Source organism: Oryctolagus cuniculus, chromosome 18 (assembly GCF_051225735.1).
Source record: "Oryctolagus cuniculus isolate XC-2025 breed Fujian yellow rabbit chromosome 18, ASM5122573v1, whole genome shotgun sequence".
Classification (NCBI taxonomy): domain Eukaryota; kingdom Metazoa; phylum Chordata; class Mammalia; order Lagomorpha; family Leporidae; genus Oryctolagus; species Oryctolagus cuniculus.
In genome coordinates, this window is record NC_142884.1 from 1,788,404 (window position 1) to 1,808,801 (window position 20,398).

Genomic DNA, 20,398 nt, shown 5'->3' on the forward strand with positions numbered 1-20,398 from the left:
ATGCCAGGTGCCCCAAGGATCTGTAAGGAATAGGATTTTTACTTCAAGACAGAATTTCAAGATGGCAAGAGCAGAGAATCAAGCCACATTCAGGGTGGTCTTAATTCTGAGCCCTGTCGGACGGCAGAGACTCTGTTGCATGCCATGGAACTGGGCCTGTGTCCAGGAACTTTCCGTCCTCTTGCCTGGAGCTCTGGCTTTGCCATGGCCTGTGCCTTCTCTCGTCCTCAGTGTCCGTGTTCTGCGTATACAGCAGCTCAAATGTAGCTCTGTATGGCCTCATACTGGCTTTCAGCTGCTTGAGATTTGTGCCTCACATACCCCAGGAGTCAAGTGATCTGGAGCTAAGTGCAGCAGGGTTCTTCTGTGGTCACACCCTCACACTCTGCTTCTTAATGCATTCTGAGGGGCACAATGTGAGATGACATTGGAAAGATATGACTGAATCATGTAAACACTTAGTAGACCTTTCTGATGCCAGAAAGAAGTGTGAAAGTGAGGTTTACAGGGGCTGGCACCTGTCGTGGTGTAGCGAGTGAAGCCACTGCCTGCAGTGCCGCATCCCATATGGGCACGGGTTGGAGTCCCAGCTGCTGATTTCCAACCCATCTCTGCTATTGCCTGGGAAAGTGGTAGGGGATGGCCCAAGTCCTTGGGGCCCTGCACCCACCTGGAAGACCCGGAAGAAGCTCCTGGCTCTTGGCTTTGGATCGGCCCAGCTCCGGCCTTTGTAGCCATTTGGGGAGTGAACCAGCAGATATAAGACCTCTCTCTCTCTTTCCCCTCTGCCCCTCTCTAACTCTGCTTTTCAAATAAATAATTTTACAAACTGGTGAGCTATATATAGAACATGAGCTTTAGAAATTGACAGAAAAAGAAGTTCCAGGTACAGAGGCAAGAGCTGAATAAAAATCGATCCTTGAGGGACAAGTTCGGTGTTGCAAAAGCATAAAATTTGTTGTGGATGGAATTACAAGTTGACAGATGACCATGGACCACATTTTGACATCAATTTGAAAGACTGAAGAAGCATTGATCCTGCAACTCAGTAATTCAAGTAGTGGCTATAGACCCGAGAATGTTGGTTGTCTGGTCTCAGCACCCTGCTTATGCTCAAGGGTCTTTTAGCTTCAACAGTCTCATGGGTAGCTCATCAGTCTGTAGAAGCTGCTCCAGTTAACAGTTCCTCCTGCTGTCCTCAATGCGCTGTGAAGCCACAGTCCTGAGAATATGATCTGGACACCCCTTTTCCCTCACCTGCCACAAACAGCTGGTGACCTGTTATGCCACCCTGTCACCTTCAAACCTACTCCTGGAGAGCTCCTTCCCCTCAGTGGAGCTTCCAAAGCGAGCTCAGAATGGCCTAAATGGGAGGGGAAGGCAGGGTGCAAGCCTGAGCGGCCTTGGTTCCTATCACCACCTAGTGGCAGCAGCGAGCAATGACTCCAGTGTCTGTACAGGTGCTCCTGTGCTTTCAGATTCTTCCAGAAGACTCTGAACATAAACATAAAGGTTCTGAAGACTTTTTTCTTGATGGGTCAGCTCACTTAAAGAAAGCAGGATTGTGGCTCTTACACACACACGCACAAAAAGACGCTAGGAAGCATATGGAGGAACCTGGGTTTCCAGGGCTATAAAATAGAGGCAATATGATTAGGTGTTTTTTTTTGTTTTAAAAGATTTATTTATTTGAGGCCGGTGCCACAGCTCAATAGGCTAATCCTCGGCCTGTGGCCCCGGCACACCAGGTTCTAGTCCCGTTCGAGGCACCGGATTCTGTCCCAGTTGCCCCTCTTCCAGGCCAGCTCTCTGCTGTGCCCTGGGAGTGCAGTGGAGGATGGCTCAGGTCCTTGGGCCCTACACCTGCATGGGAGACCAGGAGAGGCACCTGGCTCCTGGCTTCGGATCAGCACAATGCAATGGTCTCATCGCACTGGCTGTGGCGGCCATTGGAGGGTGAACCAACGTCAAAAGGAAGACCTTTCTCTCTGTCTCTCTCTCTTACTGTCCACTCTGCCTGTCAAAAAATAAAAATTAAAAAAGAAGAAGATTTACTTATTTGAAAGGCAGTTACAGGAAGGAGAGAGAGAAAGGGAGAGAGAGAAAGCGAGAGAGAGAGAGAAAATATGAATCTTTGACTCCCCAAAGGGCTGCAATGGCAGGAACTGGGCCAGTCCCAAGAACGAAGCCCGGAGCCTGGAGCTTCTTCTTCTGGGTCTCCCACGTGGGTGCAGCGACCCAAGGATTTGGGCCATGTTCCACTGCTTTCCCAGGCCATAGAAAAGAGCTGGATTGGAAGTAAAGCAGCTGGGACTCAAACCAGAGCCCATATGGGATACCAGTACTGCAGTCAGTGGTTCAGTGGTTTTACCCATTTTGCCACAGTGCCAGGCCCTGCTTGAACTTTTTTTTTTTTTAAAGATATATTTATTTACTTGAAAGTCAGAGTTGCACAGAGAGAGAAGGAGATTCAGAGAGAGAGGTGTCTTCCATCTGCTGGCTCACTCCCCAATTGGCCAAAACAGCCAGAGCTGTGCCAACCCGAAGCCTAGAGCTTCTTCCAGCTCTCCCATGAGGTACAGGAACCCAAGAACTTGGACCATCTTCCACTGTTGTCCCAGTGCATAGCAGAGAGCTGGATCAGAAGAGGAGCAGCCTGGACTCGAACTGGCACCCACATGCGACGCCGGCACTAGGCACAGTGCCGGCCCCTCCGTGAACTTTTTAAACACCTTTGTATGTGCCAGACCTCCATGTGTCAATAGGAACATGTGTGGGAGAGCACTGTTGGTCTCCATGGCTTCTTTAACTGTTCATATCATGCTTCCTTTCCCTGTGCCCGTGTTTCTAGAAGGCAAGTGCAGTTTACCTTGAGGAAAGACCCGATCTTTATTACTGGAGACATTGTGCTGTCACAGCTGTGCCTGTCCAGAGCTGCTCTGTGCAGAATATCCCCCATACCAGGCATATAACCTTGCTCGTGTCAAAGCGACCGAGCAGTGTATTAGTCCTGCATTGGCTCTGGCAGAAGGAGGTGGTGGTAGTTTTCTAGGCTTGTAGTGAGAGTACAGGTATGAACTCTGTGGTTCTTCTTACACAGGGATTGGAAAAAGCTCCCAGATGAGTCACAGAACTTAGAAATACATTTTACAAAGTATGTGCATGAGTGCAAGAAGTATAGGTAATAATCATCTCCTTTGTACTTTACTACCATGGAATATCCAAATCTATTGTAAAACTTTGCCAAGACACATGCACACAAAAACTCAGACTGTTGATGGCACCATTCACAGTCAAGAGAAATGCAAACAAAAGTGCAGTATTCAATTATAGCTGCATAAAATTAACTTGCACATACGGTGCTTCTGTAATCTCTTAGCCACATCTTGTTGCTATTACTGTGGGCTCCAGTGTGGTGAGGATCCACCTCAAATGCCCTGTAACATTAATCTTCCACATGTGAGCAGTTAGTCTCCCTAATAAACTCATCAAGTAAAAATGATGTCTCAATCCTTACGTATTTTTCACCATATATAATATGTATAACATACATAGTTTGCTGATACTTTATGTTATTGGTAAAGCTTCCTGCCAATAGTAGGCATTTAGGAGTTAGCTTTTAAGGGGAGTCGAGAGTTTTACTCAGGCTTTTTCCTGCAAGGGGGTCAGTATTCCTCACTCCTTCATGGTTCAAGGGTCAACTGTGCCACAGACTGGCCTAAGCACTAGAAATTAGCTATTTTTTAAAAAAAAATTCATTTACCTATTTGAAAGTTCAGTTACACAGAGAGAGAAGGAGAGAGAGAGAGAGAGAGAGAGAGAGAGAGAGTTCGTTCTTGCAGCCACTGGTTCACTCCCCAAATGCCCGCAATGGCTGGAGTTTCACCAATCCGAAGGCAGGAGCTAAGAGCCTCCTCTGGGTCTCCCACGTGGGGGTAGGGGCCAAAGCACTTGGTCCATCCTTCACTGTTTTCCCAGGTCATAGCAGAGTGCTGGATCAGAAGTGGAGCACTTGTGAGCAGAACCGGTGCCCATATGGGATGCCAGCACCAGAGGAGGCAGCTTCCACCTGCTATACCACAGTGCCAGCCACAACAGAAATTTAATTTGACAGCACTTGACTCTAGAGGTCCAAGATCAAGGTGTCATCATGGTTGGTTTCCTCTGAGGGCAGGATGTTTTAAGCCTTTCTGGCTGGCAGATGTCTCGACATCTTCCTGTATCTTCAAGGTATCTTCCTTTAGTATCTGTGTCCAAATGTCTTCTTCCTATAAGGATACCATCACATAGGATTAAGGAATGCAACCAACTCATTTTAATTTAATCATATCTATAAAAATCCTATCACCAAATACAGTTGCATTCTGAAGTACTGACAGGTTAGGATTCCAACATGAGTTGTTTACTTTTTAAACACAGAAAAGCTGAATCAAGGCAGACTGGCTGACACAGAGTCTGTTCCATAGAATGCAACACTTACATGCGTGTATGTAGGCTTTCGTCTCTGGAATATTAGTGCTTGTACCAATCAGCCCTCATTCACAGGAGTAGCGGGTAAATATTTTTGCCAATGAATCAGAGTGGGACATGTCACAGTGGCTTCCACCCCTTGGTTCTGGGACACCAGGGTAGGGCAGAAATGACGCTTCAGATAGGTTCGTGAACATCAGAGTTCAAACCTCCACAAGCACTGCCTCATAAATGGTACTTGTCACTGAGTCTTCACAAGGCCATTCTCGGTTCTTTCATTCCAGGTGATTAAACTTTTGTAAAGCTGTGGATCCTGAAAACATGCCCACTGACTTGAATACTTCTTGTAAAAAGTACTGCTCAATCACTCCAAATGATATGTGGGATACTGTGATGGGGGAAGAAACCATCAATCAGGGTGATTGCAGCCCTGGTAGATGTTCAACAGGGTTTGATGGCATGACTAGATTATACTGATATCTAGTGGATTGAGGTCAGAAATCTTACTAAGTAGGACAGCCCACTACACCAAAGTACAAACTAACCAATCAACCATGCCAACATTGAGAAGTACTGTTCCAAACATGAGTGAGTTCGCAAAGAACCCAACTGAAGTGTGACCAAGAGAAAATGATTGCTCATCACTATTTCCTCCCTCTTTCCCTCCATCCCTTCCTTTTTTTTTAAAGGTTATTTGAAAGACAGGGGTCCAGAGAGAGAGAGAAAGAGACAGAGAGAGGTCTTCCACTTCCTGATTAATTCCCCAATGGCCACAATGGCTGGAGCTGGGCCAGTTTGAAGCCTGGAGCTTCATCTGAGTCTTCCAGGTGGGTGCAGGGGCAGAGAGACAGAGGAAGACAGAAAGATCTTCTTTCTGCTGATTCACTCCCCAAATGGCCACAAGAGTTGGGGTTAGGCCGAGCTGAAGTCAGGAGCCTGAATTCCACCCAGGTTTCCCACATGTGCAGCAGGGACCTAAGCACTTGGGGCATCTTCTGCTTTTCCAGGCACATCTGCAGGGAGCTGGATTGGGAGTGGCGCAGATAGAACTCTAGCTAGGTATATGGGATGCTAGCATTGCAGGCAGTGGCTTAACCTACTGTACCACAACACCGGCCCCATTTTACATAGTGTTTAATTATAAAACCACTTTTGCAGTTTTAATTTATTTATTCCAAAGGTAAAGTGATGTGTGCGAGGGACTAGAGGAAGGAAGAGAGGAGGGAGGGAAGGAGGGAGAGAGATGGATTGATCCTCTTTCTATTGATTCACTCCCCAGATGCCTACTGCTGCTGAGGCTGGGCCAGGCTGAAGCCAGGAGGCAGGACATCCATCCAGTTCTCTTACGTGGGTGGCAGGAACCCAAGTCCTGCAGCCAGTATCTACTGTCTCCCAGAATGTGTATTAGCAGGAAGCTGACTCAGAAGCAGAGGTGGCATTCAATCCCGGGAACTCCAAGAGGGGATGCAAACACCCCAAGCAGTGTCTTAACCCACTGAGCCACAGTGCCTGTCCTCATCATATCATTAACTGCATTGCTCATGTAAGCCTGAAGTTCTACCTTGCAGCTCCTGGGAGGATATGGAAATACAGTTGCTTGCTAGGTAGCAAATTGTTCCAGTGAGGAGTTACAAACATACGTGGAAGCCAGTTAATGGTACTTGCATTGTTTGGGTATTTATTTCAATAAGATTACAAAACAGACATATGTGAGTTCAAGAAGCTTAAAATTATAATTAAAATCCTTTAAATAAATACACACACAGACACACACACAGACACACACAAACACAGACACACACACACACACCCCAGCAGCAGCATCAGCAAAATAAAACCTAGGTACTCTACACACTATGATTGTGCTTCTCAAAAGTTCATGGGCATCATAATGTCCATCAGATTTCTGGTCCGCATTTGCAGTTTCTGAGTCAGTTGGATTGGAGAGGTCTCAAAATTGTCATTTCTGATCAGATCCTCTTTGCTGCTGTGACATTGATTGCACAGCAACACTTGGAAAACCACTGCATTAGAACATGACAAGTGCCATTTTAATCTTGTAGGAGAGAATCATGCAACCTAGCCTGAGTTATGTATGAGTCTTGTGGATCTTCCATCTTATTTTATATAAGACGATTTATTGCTGTAAAAGGCACAACAGAGAGAATGAGAGCGATCTTTCATCCACTGGCTCACTCCCCAAATGGCCCCAACAGCCAGGGCTGGGCCATGCTGAAGCCAGGAGCCAGGAACTCCACTGTGGTCTCCCACATGTGTGGCAGAGGCTCAAGGACGCATGCCGTCTTCTGTTGCTTTCCCGGGCACATTAGTAAGAATGCTGGATCAGAAGCAGAGGTATTGGACCTCAAACTGGCACTCCAGGACAGGCTACGTGCTTCCCAAGGGGTGGCTGAAGCAGCTGTGCCACTCCACCAGCCTGGCATTCGCACCACAAGACCAGCCCCTGATCTTTGTCCTGAGCTCCTTGTGTCTTCAGGAGCCCTCTTATTCTCCTGGAAGGAACACCTCTTCCTTAGCTGGTTAGCTGGGACTTCTCTGCCTTGCTCACAAGTGCCTCAAAAATGTCATTGTGCATGTAAAAAAAGATGTACCCACTGTGAAGCCTTGCCTCCTGCACCATGGCCTCTGGGATTTCTGCCACCCTCAGATCACTATACGTGAACCAGGCCTGCTTCTGAAAGTCATACACATCGCTGATGTAATGGCCTGCACACGGGGAGTTCCCTATGTGGCTAATGACGCTGATCAGTCGGTAAGAATGAAGAGCATCTCCCATTTGCATGCTTCCTTTTGGTTCCTTCACTTTAGCTATGGTTTTCTCCATGCCCACGATGTTTTTGGTAACAGATTCGTGCAGCTGCTCAACCACGCCTCTCAATCCTTCTGAAATCTTGTGTTTTTCGTAGTCACAAAGATCTTTTGAAGACTCACTAACATGATCAAAATCTAACTCTACCAATGTACTGGTTTTCTCATCGTCCTTGGGTTCTGGATTTTCAGGCTCCTCTTGACAATAAACTTCTTCAAGTCCTCTGTCTGGGTTGTTTATAGGATTACTTTCATCTTCACAGATCATAAGAAGAGAGATGTCTCCCTGATCCATCACTGAGGCAGCTGCCAGCATCTCCATTTCTCTGACTTCCCTATCTCTTGCGTTGCCCAGTTTGGACTCCAGATTTGAGCCACTTGCTAGGTCAGTCTGCTGCTGCTCCTTTGGCCTGGCTTGCCAAATTCTCTGAGGTGTGTTTTGTTCAGCATCTTCGTCTGGTGCAACATGCAGAACTGAAGAGTCACTGGATTGCCAGGTCAGCTTCACAGATGATGTGCACGGGCTGACTCTCTCAGAATTAACCTCTTGGGTGAGGTTCAGTACTTCGGGGTCCAACACAGGTGCATTACTATCCAAGGGAAGTGGTGGTCTGGTGTCTTCATTGCAATTAGAGGATAAACTCAAATATTTGGGAATAAGAACTTGTTGGTCATCCTTCATTAGCGCGTAAGTGTCACTCAAACTGTAGCGTTTCAGATGAACAATGAAGACTCTGGGTAGCCTGCCAAATTTATGCATCACCACAGCCTTCTTGTGGTTACACATTTCACAGAGGCGCTCACATTCTTCTGTTGTAAAGAAAAGATCAAAACAATTTTGAAGGGACAAAGGGGATGCTTTTGGTTTTGGGTGTAGGTTGATGGAGATACAATTACCAGGCTCTATCACGACAACAACTTGACCACAGGCTTTGCAAATCACGTAGTCCTGCAATTCAAATTCAAAATTGGAAGCAACTGGACAAACAAACACTTTGGTGGCAGCATCACCAGCAAACAACTCTGGAGGTGAATTTTCATCTCCAGCCTCCCTCCTCGTTTTCCAAATGGTGTTTACTTTTTCAAAATCGCCTTTCAGCTGGTCTAAACACTGACATAAGAATTCATGAGCATCGTTCTGCATGTTGCCCGAGAATATTTCTGCAACAGCTGAGATAGCATTTTTAATATCTCTGAGTAGGTCTTGGCTAGTCTCTAGATTACAAATATCTTTCAAAGCAAGCAACATACTTAAAGGCATGATAAGCACGTCAGAAGGAATGTTCTCCCATGGAATACCTTGTCCTAGTAAGCCATCAGCAAATGATGGAATTGCATAGAGTGACTGTAAAATTGAGTTCATGTAACAGGTGTTTCCCAAATTGGGGAAGCCCTGCTGCAGTTGCTCTGGGTGAGAGTCAAGGCACAATTGGTCTTGATCGTGTTGTGGGTCGTCCTGGGCTCGTTCTGGTTCCAATGGCAATAGCAGACTTTTGTCAGACACACTCTGAGGAGAAAGAACAGTCTCATCCAGGGGAGAATTTCCAGGAGAGGCGGTCCTGAGGGAAGGTCCATGTTTCGAACTTCCATCCTTTTCTAGATCTTTCAAGGAATCTTTCTTGAATTTCTTGCTTGGCACACTCTCATTTTCTTCCAGGAAGCCTTCATCCGTATCTAGACTGGACGACAGTGTTGTTTTTCTCTTCCTATCTTTCTTTTCTGGTAACCCTTGTTTGGCAAGCATTGGCGATTTGCCCAGCAACTGCTGGGGGAACGTTGTTCCACTTCCTTCTTCTGTAGTAAAGGTCTCGGCACTTGGCACACGACATACATTGGAAGATGGAGTTTTTTCAGGCTCTGTGTACCCATTCATGCTCTCCATGACACCCCAATAACTTTCCGATTTAATGGGCCACTGATGTTTGTTCTGACGAATGATGTCCAGCAAGATCTGCAACCATTCAGTATGTGTGCGAGAGAGTTTGCCAAGACACAGGTTTTGTTCCAGAAGGTCAGATACAGGCCATTTTGTCTTTCTCCATAATGTCTAAAACATTCTAGAATATTAATGTCTAGGGAAAAACCTCTTATCTATAGGTTTTCCACCTTGAAACATGAAAATCAGTTGAATATCCTTTTCCCTTTCCACTGTTTGTGTGATGGGTTCTTTCAACGTACTAGGTCCAGTCCTCTTGTTCCACGTCTGCACAAAACCATGCACTTTGTGAGGGGATGTTTTTTGTTTACAAATACAACGCATGTACCCTAAAGAAAAAGACACACGGACATTTTAATAGAAATGTAGCTACAGTGGGGACTTGAGTAAATGCTGAGCATGCAAGCAGCCATTTCATGCAAGGAGTATGAAAACAGAATTAAGATGGTGAGCTTTTCATGAAAATTGAGGAGGGTAGGCGAAGAGAAACATGAAGAGAGAGACACAGCATAATGCAGACCCTCCGAGGCAGCACGTGAGGTTCAATTATTTGGGACTCTACCACCTGTGTGGAAACGTGCACTAGTTCTGGGCTCCTGGCTTTAGCCTGGCCCAGCCCTGATGGTTGCAGGCATTTGAGGACTGAACCAGTAGATGGAAGATCTCTCTCTCTGCCTTTCAAATGCAATGAAAATTTAAAATGACTTTCTTAATTCTTCTCCCTCCCCTCACCCATTTGCCTATGTCTTTCTAAGCAGCCTAGAATGTCTGTGTCTTTCCAACATTCTGATGTCAGAAAAAGCAAATGAAAAAAAAATTCAAAGGAAACTACAGAAAAAAAGATATTACCTGTTGTCCATTCTCAGTTCCGGCCAAAGACACTTGAGTCAGAATTCAAGGGAATTGACTCTTTGGAGAGTTGTCTGTGGCCACACTGCAAGTAGAATCCTGAGTGCCAAGGCTGCTGAAAGAAAAATAGGAAATCTCAAAAAGTGAGTTTTATGTCATCACCAGTGGATTCCCAACCACATCTTCTGTTGTTTGATTTCACTATCTGGTAGAAAGCAAATGCAGAGGCTAGTGTTTTGGCATAGTGGGTTAAACCACCACATGCAACACCAGCATCCTCTATGGGTGCCACTTTGAGACCCAGCTGCTCCACTTCCAATCTAGCTCCCTGCTGGTGGGCCTGAGAAGGGAGAAAAAGATGGCCCAAGTGTTTGGGCTCCTGCACCCACACCACGGGTGGGATCTGGAAGAGGCTCTGGGCTCCTGGCTTCAGCCTGCCCCAGCCCTGGCCCCCATGGCCCTCTGGGAAGAGAACCAGTGGATGGAGGAGCTCTGTTTCTCCCTCTCTCTGTAACTGTGCCTGTCAAATAAATAAAAGTTTGTAAAGACAAGAAAGCAAATGGCAATGCAACACCCTCCAATGACTTTTTTTTGTACATTTTTTTCAGATACACCTGATGAATTTTCACAACTTCCTTTTTTTCTTAATTTTTCTTCATTTTTTATTTTTGACATGCTGATATAGACAGAGAGAGAGAGAGAGAGAGAGAGAGAGAGAGAGAAAGGTCTTCCTTTTCCGTTGGTGCAGCTCCCAAATTGCCAATACAGCCAGCCCGCTGAGCTGATCCGAAGCCAGCAGCCAGGTGCTTCCTCCTGGACTCTCATGCAGGTGTAGGGCCCTAGCTCTTGTGCCATCCTCCACGGCCTTCCACGCCACAGCAGAGAGCTGGACTGGAAGAGGAGCAACCAGGAGAGAATCTGGTGCTCCAACCGGGACGAGAACCCAGGGTGCTGGCGCTGCAGGGAGAGGATTAGCCTAGTGAGCCCAGGCACCCAGCGCTCAAATGTCTTAAAAATTAATTAAACCAAACAGGAAATCCAGTGTGATAATGAGATTACCTCCAAATACCTTTCTAAATCCAGCCCTTCCCAATCACATAGATTGGATTAATACAGCCACAGTCTTGGTGGTGAGATTTTTGGAGCTCTGCCACAATTAGAATTTTAAAATTTATTTGTTTATTTGAAAGGCCTAGAACTTTAAGCATGTTTGTTTTTTTTTTTTTTTTTTTTTTCTGTTGAGAAACAGGCAACAAGGAGGATACACTATGATCACACAATATACATTCCAGCTGCTAGAAGTCAGAGACTGGTTTCTTATTTACTGCTCTTGGAACATGAAGCTTGAAACTCAAGCTTCCTGGGTCTTAGTGTCACATAAGTGAAACGGGATTGCAACAACAGCACTGTTGTGATCATAAAACTGCACCACAACAAAACACACAGCCCAGTTAAGAGATGGGCCACGGGCTTAAACTGACATTTTCAAGAGGATATCCAAATGGCCAACAGACACATGAAGAAATGTTCAGGATCACTAGCCATCAGGGAAATGCAAATCAAACCACAATGAGGAGACATCTCTCCCTCCCCTGGTAAGAATGGCTCTCACACAGGAATATAGCTCACCTCCTGGTATCACAGCCATTTGGGGAGTGAACCAGCTAATGGAAGACTTCTCTCTCTGTAACTCTTTCAAAATAAATAAAAAACAAGTAAGTCTTTAACAAATAGTTAATGCACCTTCAATTTTCTGAGAGATACTAACACCTGCATTGTGTACCCATAGCGACCACAGTATGAACCCAGAGGCCCTGTATTTCATCCTCCTATCACTGTGCTTGTGAGAAATGACTTTGTTTTTTCATAGGGGATGTTTCTTCTCACTGAATCTTTAATTTAAGGGAAGGGGGAATCATAAGGAGTAGAGATCTCCAGTTGCATCCCGAAAGGATACCAAAAGATGAGTAGCCTTCATCATGTGTTGTTTACAGTTTGCTTGTTGGATTGGTGTTAAGAATGGCCAGGACTTGAACCAGCACCCATATGGGATGCCAGTGTTACAGGAAGAGCTTTATTGCCCTGCACTACAAGGCTGGCCCCCCATAATTTGCATTTTAAGTGCACGTTCCCTTCTGGAGATGCCAGAATCCAAGGTCACAGAAAATTAAAAACTATTCCAAAAGCAAAACCCAGAATCAAGACCTGCTAATTTATAATTCATCCCCATCAATGGTGGAAGATAAACCCCCTCAGACAATAACTGATTATCCTTTGAGGGAAATAAATGTAGTCTCACATTCTCTGAGTGCATATGAGTGATCTTCAAAAAGCTCATAGAAAATGGAATGAAAAGACAAATTTTATTATTTTTTGACAGGCAGAGTTAGACAGTGAGAGAGAGAGAGAGACAGAGAGAAAGGATTTCCTTCCATTGGTTCACCCCCAAAATGGTCGCTACGGCCAGTGCAATGTGCCGATCTGAAGCCAGGAGCCGGGTGCTTCCACCTGGTCTCCCATGCGGGTGCAGGACCCAAGCACTTGGGCCATCCTCCACTGCCTTCCCGGGCCACAGCAGAGAGCTGGCCTGGAAGAGGGGCAACCGGGACAGAATCCAGAACCCCAACCGGGACTAGAACCGGGGGTACATGTGCTGCAGGCAGAGGATTAGCCTAGCGAGCCACAGTGCCAGCCATCGAAGATGAGGTTTTAAAACAAACAGAAAGAAACAAAAATGAAAACAAAAAAAGGGATAAGGTTTTGTATAAACTTTTAAAAAATCCATGCATGTTTTCATTATATGCATTTCCATATACTTAAAAGGCAGAATGACAGAGAGGGAGACCCAAGAGATACCTTTCATCTCCCGTTCACTCCTCAAGTGGCCACAACAGCCAAGGCTGGGCCAGGCCAAAACGAAGAGCTTGGAACTCCAGCCAGGTCTCCCACATGGGGACAGGGACCCAAATACTTGGGCCACCATCTGCTGCTTTCCAAACCAATATCAGGAGGCAGGAGAGGAAGTGGAGTAGCCAGGGCTCCATCTGCACACCAGTATCCCAAAGGCCAGCTAAAGATGCCACAATGCCTCCCGCCCCGGGACCTTCTCAAAGCACCCCCACACACCAAACAGCCCACTGACAGGCCGAAGCAAACTCACGGTGTGGACGTGGAGAGCTGCTGTCCTCGCTGTGGGAGTGGATGAGAACTCTGATGTGCAGTCAGCCAGCGCCTTTCATTTATACACCCCTGGCAGCCCCGCCCAGGAAACACCCTTTTAGGTGTGGCTATCCCCTAGGGCAATGAATTTAAAATGCCTGCAGGGGTGGGTGTTGTGGTGCAGGGGCTGAGGCCAGGGCTCTGCTTCCCATCCTGCTCCCTGCCCTGGCCTTGGGAAGCAGCTGAGGAGGGCCTGTCTCTGGATCAGCCCAGCTGCAGAATCTGGGCCATCTGGGGAGTGAACCAGCGGATGGAAGCCCTCTCTCTCTCTCTATCTCTCCCTGTCTCTCTCTCTCCCACCCTCCCCCCGTGCCTCTGCCTTTCTGTAACTCTGAAGTTCAAATAAAATAAATATATCTTTAAAAAGCATAAAATGCCTAAAAAAGGCTAGCTAGCTCTGGCGCCATGGCTCACTAGGCTAGTCCTCTGCCTGAGATGACGGCACCCCGGGTTCTATTCCCGGTTGGGGTGCCGGTTCTGACCTGAATGCTCCTCTTCAAGTCCAGCTCTCTGCTGTGGCCCGGAGGCAGTGGAGGATGGCCCAAGTGCTTGGGCTCTGCACTTGCATGAGAGACCAGGAGGAAGCACCTGGCTCCTGGCTTTGGATCAGCACAGCGTGCTAGCACTACTGGCCATTTGCATTGTGAACCAATGGAAGGAAGACCTTTCTCTCCGTCTCTCTCGCTAACTCTGCCTGTCTCCCCTCCCCAAAAAATGCTAGCAGTAGACAACTGTATTTTACTGTATTTGTTTATGACACCATTTTTTTTTTTTGACAAATATAGTTAGGCAGTGAGAAAGATTGAGAAAGGTCTTCCTTGTGTTGCTTCACCCCCCAAATGGCCACAACGGGCAGAGTTGCACCGAACTGAAGCCAGGAGCCAGGAGCTTCATCTGGGTCTCCCACTTGGGTGCTGGGGCCCAAGCACTCAGGCCATCCTCCACTGCCTTCCCGGGCCACAGCAGAGACCTGGACTGGAAGAGTGGGTCGAGACTGGAACCCGGTGCCCACATGGGATGTGGGCACTACAAGCAGAAGATTAACCTAGGGAGCCACGGCACCCGCCTCTATGACACAAATTTTAACTTTGGACATCATTGCAAATATACATAAGAATCACAAGTTGAGCAGCAAGAACCCAGGCCCCAGCCAGGGCCAACCCAGGCCTCAACCAGGGCTCCACCGGCATCTTGCAGGGCCACACCGGGCATCCGCCAGGGCTCCGCCAGGCTCAGGCAGGGCTGCACTGGGGCCACAGCCAGGGCCGCAGCGGGGCCACAGCCAGGGCCCTGGGATCTCCATCCGGGTCTCCCACGGGAGGCCGGACCAGGCACTGAGCTCAGCAGGTAGATGGATGCGCACCGGGGCGGCCGGTCCTAGAACCGGCACCCATGTGGGATCGCCTGGCCACTCGAACTCACACTTGCGCCTTCCTCACTCGTGTAGTACATGGGAACAGCTGACTACAGCCCTCCTGGTCACCCCACTTGAGTCTGGGGTGGTCATTTTATCTTTTCCTTGCAGCATGCTTTCCATTCTCGGTCTTTACAACTATATAAAACTTTTCCTCACTCAGAGAGGAAGGGAACAGAAATCCCCAGAGCACAAGTGGACCTCCACTTCCCAGCCTTCTAGAGCCCAGACCCCGCGCCTGCCGGGGCTGCCAGCCCGAGCCTCCGGACATGGCTGCTGTGTGGTGCTGGCCCCGCGGGCGCTGGCTGGGGCGGCAGAGAGGCGCACGGGGGTGGCTGCCCGCGCTGGGGAAGGTGCACATGGGGCTGGCTCAGACACTGACGAAGGAGGGGCCCACTGAAGAGCGAGAAAGAGAAATTAAAAGGGGTCGGGACTTCCACTCTCAGGCTTCGAGCATCTTCATTTTCACCCCCCTGCCCCCTACAGGAAAATGGAATCCCCGGCAAAGGCCACCACAAGTCTTCTGCAAGCAGCGGCTTTCCCAGCAGGTCTTGCGGGAGGACGTGCCATGGGACCTTAAGGGAAATGTAGTCTGCGATGGTAGTGTCGCCGGAGGGTGGCTCTGCGCAGGCATAGCACCAATTCCTGGAGTTGATGTGGCCTGAAGGTTGGCATGGCAATCTCAGCACACGGTTCTGCCTGTTTGCTACTGCTGAACTCGTGGAATTCACTCGATTACTATGGACAGGTCACCCCAGCTCCTCATGATCACCCATCCTTTCTGAACTCGGGTGTGGGCCCATGTCAGCTAAATGCTTGGACTCGGGGTGTGGATTATTGTAGAGGGCACAGAGCAGATCTGGATTCTCCTATTCCTTTGTGTTTCTCCTTGTGTACTTCTCAGCAGGCTCAATTTGTTTTAAGATTTATTGTATTGATTTGAAAGACAGAGCAATAGAGAGGTAGAGACAGAGAGAGGTTTTCCATCAACTGGTTCACTCGCCAGATGGCTGCAATGGCTGGAGCTGAGACGATCTGAAGCCAGGAGCCTGGAGCTTCCACCAGGTCTCCCACGTGGGTGCAGGGGCCCAAGGACTTGGGCCATCTTCTACTGCTCTCTCTCCAAGGCCACAGCAGAGAGCTGGATCAGAAGATGAGCAGCCAGGACTAGAACCAGCGTCCATATGGGATGTCAATGCCTCAGGCCAGGGCTTTAACCTGCTGTGTTACAGCACCGGCCACCAACCCTTTTTCTTAAGATCTATTATTTTATTTGAAAGGCAGAGTTACAGAGAGGCAGAAGAAGAGGGGGAGGGGAGGGGAGGAGAGAGCTCGGTCTTCCATCTGCTGGTTCAATCCCCAGATGGTCACATCAGCTACAACTGAGCTTGTCTAAAGCCAGGAGCTTCTTCTGGGTCTCCCACATGGGTGCAGGGGCCCAAGGACTTGGGCCATCTTTCACTGCCTTCCCAGGCCATAGCAGAGAGTTGGATGGGAAGTGGACAGGCAGGACTTGAACTGGTGTCCATATGGGATGCCAGCACTGCAGGCAGCCACTTTATGTGCTATGCCACAGGGTTTGGTTTACTTTTAAAATTGCTCCTAAATGATTTTCCAAGCACTTCATCCATTCAGCAAGCCTTTCTTTTGTGCCACATGTTTTCTAGGTCAGTGGTTCTGAGCTGGTGGCAGTGTTGCCCTTGAGCGGCCATCTGGTAATGTGTGGAGATGGTTTTGGCTGCCACACTGAAAGGGTGTTCTTGCCAGGGACGCTGCTTCATCGAAAACACAGAGGAAGATGCTGTTGCTATCCCCACCCTGTGCAATGAAGAGTTATCCAGCCCCAGTACTAACAAAGTCCCAGGTGAGAGACCTTGCTAAAAGTAGGTGGAGGATGTAGCAGGGAACACAGCAGAGAAAATCCCTGACCTCATGGAGTTCCCATTCAGTTAGAAGACATCTGGTTCCAAATATTTACATGCGCTCATCCATCTATCCCTCCAGCTTGCTTTGTATGAACTCGAAATAGTAGAGGCCTGGAATTTCATTGGCTTACTGTTAACAGACAGGAACTCTTGGGAAGTAGGATGATTATTTCTGTCTACGCACTTTGGTGAAATATGTAATTAATAGGAATCATGTACTTTTTAATCAAATAAAAGTGTTTTTCTAAAAAAATGAGATGTGTATATGTCATGATGTTAACATGTTAAGGATGTTTTATAATAACTGATGGGAGAGATATGAATGAAATATTTTCCTCTTTGCCTTATCTTTTTCTCTAATAATATTTTTAAACAACTAGCTATCAAGTATATACAACAAAGTGGTGTGGGAGCTGAGATACAAGTGTGTTGAATGTACATCACAGATAAAGAATGGAGTGTCTCTTCTGTCCAGGTGTTTAACTGAATTACATTCTCCATGGAATTGTTTTTGGTATTCTGAAAAATTATTTTTTAAAGATTTATTTTCAACTTCCCACCCCAGGAGTCAAAGCCAGGCCGCCTGGGTGAAAACCAGGAATCCTAACCGCTAGGCCATGTGGGATCTCTGTCATTAATGTGTTATCCAATGTGAATTAACGGTATAACTAGTACTGAACCAGTAGTTTACACTTTATGTTCTGTGTGGGTACAAACTGATGAAATCTTTACTTAATAGATACTAAATCGATCTTCAGTCTATAAAGATAATTGAAAATGAATCTTGATGTGAATGGAAGAGGGAGCGGGAGATGGGAGGTGTGCGAGTGGGAGGGAAGTTATTGGGGGCAGGGAAGCCATTGTAATCTATAAACTGCACTTTGGAAATTTATGTTTACTAAATAAAAGTTAAAAAAAAAGAGAGGGAGAGAGCAAAGTGGGGAGGGAATCTAGGAAGGATGGAAGGAGGCAGGGAAGGAGGGAGGGACCTCACCTTCCATGCCACACAGATTCCATTTTCTGTTTAATAAAGCAAGTTGCACCCCCCAAAAAATAAACAAAATACATCTTTATTTTGGGGGGCAACTTGCTTTATTTATTTTGTTTAGTTTTTGACAGGCAAGCGGGGGATTAAGCAAGTGAGCCATGGCGCTGGCCCAAGATTTATCTCTTTAGTATAAAGGCAGAGTTACAGATAGAGAGAGCTGGAGATCTTTCTTGTGCTGCTTCACTCCTAAAATGGCCACAATTGCTAGGGGTGAGCCAGGCCAAAGTCAGGAACCTAGGACTCCATCCAGGGTTCCTACATGGGCAGCAGGGGCCTGAGTAGTTGAGCCATCTTCTACTGCTTTCCTGTGCACATCAGCAGGGAGCTAGATCAGAAGTGGAGTTGGGGCTGGCGTTGTGGCATAGTGGGTAAAGCCAGGAACTGCAACCTGGTCTCCCACATGGATGGCAGCAGCCCAGGTACCTGGACCATCATCTGCTGCCTCGTCAGGCACACAATAGGCTGCAGGCAGCTGGAGTTGCTAGTGGAGCCAGGACTCCACCCCAGGCACTCTGATCCGGGATGTGGGTGTCTCAAGCGGCATCTTTACCACTATGCCCAATGCCCTCTCTTGATTATTTCAGTCTTTGCTGCTGGTTTCCTTGTGTTTACTCTGTTTATGTAGACGGACTGGCCACCTGATTTAGGAGTCCTGTGAGAAATGAATATGCCTGGTCCCTTATACAAGATCATTAAAAATTCCAAATGCCAGGTGCCCCAAGGATCTGTAAGGAATAGGATTTTTACTTCAAGACAGAATTTCAAGATGGCAAGAGCAGAGAATCAAGCCACATTCAGGGTGGTCTTAATTCTGAGCCCTGTGGGACGGCAGAGACTCTGTTGCATGCCATGGAACTGGGCCTGTGTCCAGGAACTTTCCGTCCTCTTGCCTGGAGCTCTGGCTTTGCCATGGCCTGTGCCTTCTCTCGTCCTCAGTGTCCATGTCCTGCATATACAGCAGCTCAAACGTAGCTCTGTATGGCCTCATACTGGCTTTCAGCTGCTTGAGATTTGTGCCTCACATACCCCAGGAGTCAAGTGATCTGGAGCTAAGTGCAGCAGAGATCTTCTGTGGTCACCCACTCACACTCTGCTTCTTAATGCATTCTGAGGGGCACCATGTGTGACGACATTGGAAAGATATGACTGAATCATGTAAACACTTAGTAGACCTTTCTGATGCCAGAAAGAAGTGTGAAAGTGAGGTTTACAGGGGCTGGCACCTGTCGTGGTGTAGCGAGTGAAGCCACTGCCTGCAGTGCCTCATCCCATATGGGCACAGGTTGGAGTCCCAGCTGCTGATTTCCAACCCATCTCTGCTATTGCCTGGGAAAGCGGTAGAGGATGGCCCAAGTCCTTGGGACTCTGCACCCACCTGGAAGACCTGGAAGAAGCTCCTGGCTCTTGGCTTTGGATCGGCCCAGCTCCAGCCTTTGTAGCCATTTGGGGAGTGAAAAACCCATTTTGCCACAGTGCCAGGCCCTGCTTCTACTTTTTTTTGAAAGATATATTTATTTACTTGAAAGTTAGAGTTGCACAGAGAGAGAAGGAGATTCAGAGAGAGAGGTGTCTTCCATCTGCTGGCTCACTCCCCAATTGGCCAAAACAGCCAGAGCTGTGCCAACCCGAAGCCTGGAGCTTCTTCCAGCTCTCCCACGAGGTACAGGAACCCAAGAACTTGGACCATCTTCCACTGTTGTCCCAGTGCATAGCAGAGAGCTGGATCAGAAGAGGAGCAGCCTGGACTCGAACTGGCACCCACATGCGACGCTGGCACTAGGCACAGTGCCGGCCCCTCCGTGAACTTTTTAAACACCTTTGTATGTGCCAGACTTCCATGTGTCAATAGGAACATGTGGGGAGAGCACTGTTGGTCTCCATGGCTTCTTTAACTGTTCATATCATGCTTCCTTTCCCTGTGCCCGTGTTTCTAGAAGGCAAGTGTAGTTTACCTTGAGGAAAGACCCGATCTTTATTACTGGAGACATTGTGCTGTCACAGCTGTGCCTGTCCAGAGCTGCTCTGTGCAGAATATCCTCCATACCAGGCATATAACCTTGCTCGTGTCAAAGCGACCGAGCAGTGTATTAGTCCTGCATTGGCTCTGGCAGAAGGAGGTGGTGGTAGTTTTCTAGGCTTGTAGTGAGAGTACAGGTATGAACTCTGTGGTTCTTCTTACACAGGGATTGGAAAAAGCTCCCAGATGAGTCACAGAACTTAGAAATACATTTTACAAAGTATGTGCATGAGTGCAAGAAGTATAGGTAATAATCATCTCCTTTGTACTTTACTACCATGGAATATCCAAATCTATTGTAAAACTTTGCCAAGACACATGCACACAAAAACTCAGACTGTTGATGGCACCATTCGCAGTCAAGAGAAATGCAAACAAAAGTGTAGTATTAACTTGCACATACTGTGCTTCTATAATCTCTTAGCCACATCTTGTTGCTATTACTGTGGGCTCCAGTGTGGTGAGGATCCACCTGAAATGCCCTGTAACATTAATCTTACACATGTGAGCAGTTAGTCTCCCTAATAAACTCATCAAGTAAAAATGATGTCTCAATCCTTACGTATTTTTCACCATATATAATATGTATAACATACATAGTTTGCTGATACTTTATGTTATTGGTAAAGCTTCCTGCCAATAGTAGGCATTTAGGAGTTAGCTTTTAAGGGGAGTCGAGAGTTTTACTCAG

At 47.3% G+C, this 20,398-nt stretch overlaps 1 protein-coding gene across 1 annotated transcript; it reads right to left on the reverse strand.

The window, feature by feature from the left end:
• Positions 1 to 6,219: 6,219 nt before the first annotated feature.
• Positions 6,220 to 9,559, reverse strand: LOC138846742 (ubiquitin carboxyl-terminal hydrolase 29-like). The gene is made up of 2 exons (XM_089320094.1): positions 9,377 to 9,559; positions 6,220 to 9,346 (listed from the first exon to the last, which is right to left on the reverse strand). The coding sequence occupies exons 1-2, from the start codon at positions 9,557 to 9,559 to the stop codon at positions 7,004 to 7,006; spliced, it is 2,526 nt and encodes an 841-aa protein (XP_089176220.1). The 3' UTR covers positions 6,220 to 7,003.
• Between the last annotated feature and the right edge of the window lie 10,839 nt (positions 9,560 to 20,398).

Coding starts and splice junctions, on each gene's coding strand:
- LOC138846742 (XM_089320094.1), bottom strand. CDS start 9,559: ATGCGTTGTATTTGTAAACAAAAAACATCCCCTCACAAAGTGCATGGT. Junction 9,347..9,376: donor CTATAGATAAGAGGTTTTTC/CCTAGACATTAA, acceptor AGAATGTTTTAG/ACATTATGGAGAAAGACAAA.